This window comes from Hyperolius riggenbachi, chromosome 2 (genome assembly GCF_040937935.1).
Source record: "Hyperolius riggenbachi isolate aHypRig1 chromosome 2, aHypRig1.pri, whole genome shotgun sequence".
Lineage (NCBI taxonomy): Eukaryota > Metazoa > Chordata > Amphibia > Anura > Hyperoliidae > Hyperolius > Hyperolius riggenbachi.
This window is the reverse complement of record NC_090647.1, coordinates 340,660,067-340,668,699: the sequence shown is the minus strand read 5'-3', so window position 1 is coordinate 340,668,699 and position 8,633 is coordinate 340,660,067. Positions and strand designations below refer to the sequence as shown.

The 8,633-nt window shown below is 43.7% G+C and overlaps 1 protein-coding gene across 2 annotated transcripts in view; it reads left to right on the top strand.

Moving 5' to 3' along the window:
• The first annotated feature begins 345 nt into the window (after positions 1-345).
• Positions 346-8,633, top strand: part of LAD1 (ladinin 1) — a 147,209-nt gene continuing 138,921 nt past the window's right edge. For both annotated transcript variants that reach the window (XM_068269457.1, XM_068269456.1), the window contains exon 1: positions 346-429. In XM_068269457.1, the coding sequence (XP_068125558.1) occupies positions 392-429 (38 nt within the window). In that variant the 5' untranslated portion in view covers positions 346-391. The remainder of the gene's footprint in view (positions 430-8,633) is intronic.

Sequence of the window (8,633 nt, the reverse complement as noted above, 5' to 3'; positions counted from 1 at the left end):
GAAATATGTCAGCATCCAGATCCTTCTCACTTCAGGTTCCCTTTAAGAAGTTCTCTGTACCACATGGAGGGAGAAAAACAAAACAAAAAGAAACACGTTCTCATAAAAAAAAGTTTTGTCTGTAGTTAATCTTTATAACGCCAGCTATTTGCAGAATGTAGCCTACTCTGCAGTCATGTACACTCACTGGCATAGCTGAGCCGTGAAACCACATGCAGAAGCTGAGTAATAGAACAATAGGACTGCACAGGTACTGTACAAGGTGCAGCCTCCCTTCCTCCCTCCCACTGTCTGGGCAGTGACTTTTTTGTCACATGATCCATCATCATATTCAAGGTGTCTGTGTGAAGCAGGAAGACAGGTGTATGCGTACAGCCAGCAGCTTCTGGACATGTCTCTGAGCCGGGGAAACTGGTCTAAGCTCTCCAGGTACAAAGTTAGCTATTCACAAGTTACTGTGGGCACATAGTTCTCTCTCTTTCTCTCACTCTGTGGAATTTATTCTGTTATTCAGCAAACAAAAGATGCTTGAGTGAGTTTCTCATGTATTAGATATTTGGAGAGAACAGAAGTTTGACTACACCATGGAAGTTTGTATGCTAGGTGAATCTTGTAGAGCTAGAAAGTACCTAATCTCTGTGATTTATAGGAAAACTGCACATGAACTATGCAGCATGGCACTCCTCACTACACTGGCTTATATTACTAGAAAGGATACAGTGAGACTGGCTGCTGTTCTGGGAAGAGTGGAAGAGGATCTGTTGGATGTCATGCTGTCATACTGCCAGTGACCTCCTCTTCTCAGGAGCTGGTGTCTCTCTACCAGGAAGCCTGCTCTGCTGCAAACACCTCTGCTCTACTTATTGATGAGTCCTTATCTATTTTCATGAGTATGTGTCAGCCTCAGGATTATATATAGGTGTCAATAATCACCCTCCAGTCATTTTCAAGCATCTATTTTGTTCTCCTGGTTACATAGAAAGTCTCTGCTAAATTGGTTCCCTGCAGGGGTGTAGCAATAGCCAGAGCAGCCATAGCAACTGCTATGGGGCCCTGGCTGCTATGGGGCCCTGGAGATGAAGGGGCCCAGGTGGTACTTAATGTTTTCAGTATTAACTTTCCTTTGTTTATCTATCCTCTGACTTTGTCTCAGTATACACAGTGTACAAGGCATGGAAATGTAAATTGCCCAGTCAACTCATATCCCATAGGGTAGGGGCAGGTGGCATTGCTCAAGAGTGCCCAGATCTAAAGACCCAATGAAAACTTTGCCATCGGGTCCCATTGTCTCGCTACTGGTACTGGTTCCCTGTATGGCAACTTTCCATTGCCATGTTATAAATAAAAAGAAAGTTAAAACTTGATGGTCAAGGAGTCAAAATACAGCATTTTCTCATAAAAAAGGGGACATTTTACAATAAGCACCCACAGTAATGTAATTGCCTCTACCCAAGCATTTGGTGGCCAGTGGAAAGGGTGCTGTGTCCAGTGATAGTCATTTAGCATCCTGTAGGACTTGAAGACCTGGAGCTTCAAACAAATGCGGTCACATAACAGCTATTTTCTCCAGTACTTACAGCTACTCCTCTTCCAGATGACATCCTTGCACAAATAACCTCTCACAGGCTTCTCCCCTGCTCCAGAACTCTCTCCCACAACACATCTGCCGCTCTCCATCGTAGATATAATTTATCCTAGAGTATTCTACTCAACTACTGAGCAGGCTGTAATGTAGGATGTGACTCAGGAACTCTATGTACAGCTTTCTTACTACCTCACATGGTGTTTCTTCCTCAAACCTTCTAGAATGTACATTTTCAAGGGCAGTTCTACATTCCCTATTGTTTCTTGTAACTGCTGCATATTTTGTTAGACAACTCTCTGTTTTAGTTACTGTCACATTTATGTTGTACGCCACGTTTGTTTCATGCAACCATGTTCCGTATTTATTCTGTACAGTTCTACAAATCAGGATGCAATCAGGGGCACCGTCGCTCCTGTATTTAATGCAGAGCACTGGCATCAGCGGAGCATTATACATTATCTCCGTTGGGTGGCAGGACAGGTCCTCTTCTTTCCTCTTCAGTGTACAAGCGCCGCACAGTCAATCTTCATGCGGCTTTCATCTCTGTCTCATGACAGTTAGAGACTGAAGCCGCATGTTGATTGCCTGCCCGGCGTGGAGCTGCAGTGAAGAGGAGTAAACCAAGGACCTGTCCAGCTGCCGGATACAGGCAATGTATAACACTCTGCATTACGTACAGCAGCAGGTTCCCTGTGATGGAGGTCAGCCAAATCCTGGGAGAATGGGGAAAGGGGGCACCCAGCTGACAGATCTCCATTGGGTTGTAGGCACAATGTAGTTACACCCTTGGATGCAATATAATAATAATAATAATGATGTACTTGGACTTCACGCTGAAAAGGCTTGCCTGGAGTTCCCCTTAAAAAGGGATTTTCTACAGTACTTGAAGATTTCTCCACTCCCATCTTGAATCCGTGAGTAGTTACAAGACACGGCTTGCACATTACAGAGTGCGCAGCTTTTCTAGCCTGTAGATCCTTGCTGCACATTACCATCTAGTGTTTACATTCCTCTTTCATGTAAGTGGGCAGGCAGCTCAAACACAATGGCATTTTTCTGCACACATTACACAAGGGTGAACCTGGAAATAACCTATCATTCTTGTGTAAAGCAGCAAACGTCTGGCTGCTCACACCACTCATTTTTGTTTGGATTTGTGAAAGGCTCATGCTGATGGCAAGCATGTTATATAGGATGTGTGGGTGAGAGGTATGTCTCCCAGTGGCATCATTTTTGTAAGGAATGCTGAAAAGGGCAGCTCCCAGGTAGGGATTATCATTTTCTTTGGCACTTGTAGAGGGAAAATGATTGGCCAACCTGTATTTTAAAAGTGAACCTGCAATGTGAGGTATATGGAGACTGCCATATGTATTTCCTTTTAAACAATACCAGTTGCCTGGCAACCCTGTTAAACTTCTGGTTTCAGTAGTGTCTGAGTCACAACCCTGAAACAAGCATGCGGCTGATCCAGTCAGACTTGAGTCAGAGCACCTGACCTTCATGCTTTTCCAGGGCCTATGCCTAAAAGTATTAGAGACACAGGATCAGGGAGGACAGCAAGGAAACTTACACTGTTTCATACAGTGTCGGAGCTAAGGAGCTGTGGGCCCCCAATGCAAGCTTTACATTGGGGCCCTCCAAGCGCTCATAACAATTGATACGGCGCACCAAAACCTGCCAATGGCAACTACAGTTACAGAGGTGCAAGTAGAGGAAGGGGAGCAGTTTGTTAGTGATTACCACTATTCAAAGTATCTATTGAAGTTATTATTATGAGCACAGGACCAATAAAGAGCTAATACTGTGGTTGAAGGAGGGCTGGCCCAAGGGTCCGATGCAGTCGCAACCTCTGCCCTCCCTAATGCTACGCCCCTGGTTTCATAGGAAATAAATATAGCAGCCTCCACCACAGGTTCCAGTAATCTTCTACCATCACATTTGATATCAAGTTAGTTGTGCTCTTACATTGCATCTTTAGATTGACAGCTTCACCACCAAACTAGAGTGTGAATGATTTTCCCTTGTTTGCTTCAATTAATGCCACATCCCAATAACCCAAGTAGGGTAGCTCCCATTGTGTGGTATAGACATTAGATTGTGAGCCTTTGAATAACTAAATATATGAATGGTCCTTTGTACATCTGTAAAGCAGTGTGTATTAAGCTAGCACTACGTACTGTAAATACTGTCAAATTGTTTACTAGTATATGAAAATATTTTTTCCCCTGAGATAAACATGGAGGATGGCAAGCGTATTCACTTTTATAACATGCCAGTTGCTTGGCTGTCAGGCTGGCGTGCAGGAAATAGAGACCAAAGACATTTGGGCCCCCAATTTCGGCTGATAGAATATCGGTAAATTTATCAATATTCTACATTTTGAATTTGGAAATTACTATAGTAAAATATTGGTAATTATTACCAATATTTTACTACAACTAAACCTAACCCTACCCTCACACAGAACCCTCCATCTTCCTATGCCTTCCGCTTGTCGATGCCTAACCTTAAATTCCCCTGTCCCCCTGATGCCTAATCTTAACTGCCCCCCACCCGGGCCTAACCTAAAGAGACTCTGAAGTCTCTTAAAAATCATCTTTTTATTATAAAATCCTGTGTAATATGATAGCCCTACCTAAACTGCCGCATCCCCGCTGCTGTAATCTATCTAAATCCCCCCAAACTCCCCGGGGGGCAATCCGGGCAGCGATTCCGTGTGAGGCAGAGCTATGAGCCGCAGCTCTGCCTCTCAGCGCGTCTATCAGCCCGGATCGCCGCCTCTCCCTCGCCCCTCTCAGTCTTCCTTCACTGAGAGAGGAGGCGGAGAGGTGGAAATCCGCCATTGACAGACGCGTGTAGAGGCAGAGCTGCAGCTCATAGCTCTGCCTCACACGGAAGTGCACAGGGCAGCAAAATCCACGACCAAGAAAGTCGTGAATTTTGCGGGGGACAGGGAGGGCGAGTTAGGGGGGATTTACATAGATTTCAGCAGCGGGGATGCAGCGGTTTAGGTAGGGCTATCATATTACGCCTAACCTTACCCCCCTTAACTCTCCCCACACTCAACCTTGAAAGTCTCTCCAAGGATGCCTAACCTAAACCTAACCATGGCACAACAACCCAGAGAGTCTGTATATCATGCTGTCGGAACACTGGGACACTTGTAGGAACTTACTACTTTCTACAGTAAATGAAAGTTCAGATAGTGTCTTATGTTAGTTCTGGAGACAGCAGTAGACTGCACTGAAATAAATCCATACAGCTAATAATATAGCATGAGCTCCCTGGAAGTCAAAAGTAGAGAGTCCAGGGAGGAACCGTGTTTGTCTCCTTTTTTAGCCATGCTACTTGTCCAGCAAGGATGCAAAACGCCCAAATCTACATATCAGCTGCTCTGGGGCCTGGCACTATGTACTGATACCATGAAATCTCAGCAGGCCAGGGTGCTTATTATGTCATTATAGCTCTTACATCTCACTGAGCACTGCATTGAACGTTGTAAGAAGATAAAGTTAATTTGGATGAAGACTTTATACGAAATTCTTTTTAATTTTGGCAAAGTGTCATGTGGTATGTATTTTAGTTACCTATAGGAGTACATATGCCCTATTCATCTGATCCCCAGATAAAATTCTGCACCCCCTACAACTAGTACAGAATGCAGAAGCCAGACTACTAGCCAATGCCCCCCGCAGCTCACACATCTCCCCAGTACTGAAAACTCTTCACTGGTTGCCAGTAAAATGGAGAATCCACTTTAAGATCTGCCCGCTAACATTCAAGGCTCTAACACAAGGAACCCAAATACATAGCGCATGTCTTGGAACTTTATGCCCCTCCACGCACCCTCTGCTGTGCAAATAAGACCACTTTCGTTATTCCCAGGGTCCACTTAAAAATATATTGTGCTCGGGCCTTTTCCCTTGCAGCCCCTACTCTGTGGAACTCACTTCCCCAATAAATGCCAGAGGCAGGTCTCTACACAGCTTTAATAAAAGGCTAAAAACCCACCTCTTTTCCCAAACCTTTGAGACTGCAGAACGCAGGGTCAGAGCACTTTGAGACCCCAGAGAGAACAGTGCTATAAAATATTATTTTTATTGTGGTGATGCCGCTGGAGTTGGTCACCGGGCGTTGTTGCTAATAGTAAAATAGCAGTAATTTAAACTAACAATATTTTACCATGCAGTAACCGACACACCCATTCTCACCTAAACCATCTTCTATAAATACCTAACCCTAACTACACCCACTAACACCTAACATCCCCCCTTTAAGTGCCCAGTTGACCTGATCTGACCTGTATTAGCTGTTTAGTGCAGTCTCCAAGCAGCCTAGAGCCATAACATTTGTGGAGGAAAAGCCACTCTGGAGCGCATGTTCTCCTCATTTCCATGTCACACAAGCGTTGGGAGTGGCAGCACTTCATATTGATGGGACAAAAATGCAGAGCGGGAGTTTAACCCTGGGGTTGGGAATCAGTATATGAATAGAGTGGTCAGCTATTTGGGGTTGCTGGTTGCTGGGGAGCTAAGAGACCACATTGAAAGTATCAACAGACTTTTCTGGATGCTTCCATTATGCGTAGCATTACAGCTGTGCACGCTTTAACAGGTCACAGGTTAGCGTTATAGAGACTGTGTTATGAGTGGGCTCAAGAATCTGAATTTCCACATCAATTATTATCACTTTGATGTTTTCTCAGTGAGGCACTGCTTATTACCTTGTGAATTTACACTTACTAACTATCAATACCAAACTGACTTTGTTGGGTTGAGAGGAAATGATGCTTTAGCCAATGAAAGGAAAACCTATCACCAAAGCTGAAGGGTTAAAATAGTATTACAGCTGCATTGAGCTACATACACACATACTTGGACAAGACAGCCAATAATGACCCCCTCAGATGTGAATCTAGTGTGTGTACAGAAGTCCCCTTAAAGCATGCAGCAGTCCCAGAACAAAATATGCAAATACAGGATGAAGGAAAGGCAGAAAAATAAGGCACCAGCTTATATACTGTACAAGGCAGTTTAATAAACAACAGAACCAATAGGACAAATTTAGAGAAGAGATGGACTGGATGCTCCGATGAATAGGTGCAGTGGCATAGCAATAGGGATTGCAGAGGTCTCGACCCTACCGGGGCCTTTGGGCCGGAGTGGCCCTGTAGGGCCCTTCCTCAACCACACTATTAGCCCTTTATTGGTCCTGTGCTGGTAATAATCACTTCTATAGATGCTTTGAATAGTAGTTATCATTAACACTCTATTCCCTATCCCCTTCTTGCACCTCTGACACTGTGGTTATCCTCAGCAGATTTTTTTTTTTTAAAACATACCAAGTTTATTGAAAAGTTCAGCAGCAAGAAAAAAGGACAAAATACAGGTGACACCCTATAGAGAGTGTATAGAGATAACATACATCATTTAGCCAGAGGCATTCATCACATCAGGATAACATACAGACACTCCTTACAGGGAAAGCTGAAAACTTATGAAGTAACTTTATAACAACAAACTTGGCATGTTAACAGTAAAGTAGCAGTTTTCGGATAATCTATAATTTTAACGAAGAACATTAAAACTTTTCAGTGCAACATAGCGCCATTTACCCAGGGACAAGCAAAAAAGAACCTGTCCAGGTAGGAAAATAGCGGAAGACATTTTGCTTGGCGGTATCCGATCTCAGAAGAATAAGTGTAGATGATTTATAAATTTAGAAAGTGATTGGGCATGCTCAGGTTTTGGTATATCTGGAATTAATCCACTCAAACCATATATTTTCGAATTTGGCAGAGGCATTTCTATGCTGATATACTGTATGGCCCTACGGTATGGTAGCACCATATTAACAGATTTAATCCAATCTGTGCAAGTGGGAACCATGGGTGTTATCCAGTTTTTAGTAAGCTGTTTACGAGCCAGGTGTAGTTCTAATGCAAATTGTTTGTGATATTTACTGGGTAGGGTGACTGAAAAGATATTTAGAAGACATGTTTTAGCATCACAAACAAGAGGACATCCCATGTGATCATTCATAAATTTAATTATCTGCTTCCAAAAAGTGTTTACTCGTGGGCAGGACCATATCATGTGTATAAAAGTACCTCTGCCATTTCGACATTTAGGGCAGAAATCATCAGCGCCTGCTTTGAATTTAGATAATCGTACGGGAGTAAGGAAGGCTCTATGAAGTATATATAGATATAGTAAACGATCAGGTAAGTGCGGAGAGACCTTAACAACACTGGAAAGGGCATCATCCCAATTGTCTTCGGAGACATCTCCTATTTCCCTATTATCCTCAGCAGATTTTAGTGTGCTGTATCAGTTGTTATGTATAGAGTGCTTGGGGGGTGCAATGTAAAACTTGCATCGGGGCCCATAGCTCCTTAGCTACGTCACTGGGTAGGTGATCTTACCGGCACTTGCTCCTGGTCTTGGCCTAAGAGTTTGACTTTATTGAAGGCCATTCCCAGGCCCAGATTGGAAAAGGCTCAGTAATAAAACATTACCTTCTGGTATGAAATAAAGTCTTCTGCTGCAATTGTAAGTTCTGTGGGAGTGGCTGCTGCTTGCTCTTGCAAAGGGAGGCACAGAGGGAACCTTTCTGAGAAAATTGCAGCCTGTAGTAGTGGCGGTCTGTAGTGATATTTTACTATGGTTAAACCTAACTCTATTCTCACACAAGCCTCCCCTCTATTGATGCCTGCCTAAGCCTCAAGCCTCAACGCCTGCCTCAACTCACCCACCGATGCCTAAGCCTAACCAGCCCACCCACCGATGCCTAACATTGACCAAACACCCATCTATGCCTAACCCCCACCTCTGCCAATAACTGTGCCACCTTTCCTGCTATACATAATAAATATAGTGCGCTGCAGAAGTTTGGGTAACCCATAGGCTATCAATGGCTTCTAAATTTTCGTTAATATCCAATATTAATTAACATGGGCGCCTATAGGGTTACAAAACTTCTGCGGTGCCTCCAGTACCAACATTTCCAGTTTCTGGTCCAGGTAACAGTAATTTGATAGTAGCTAATA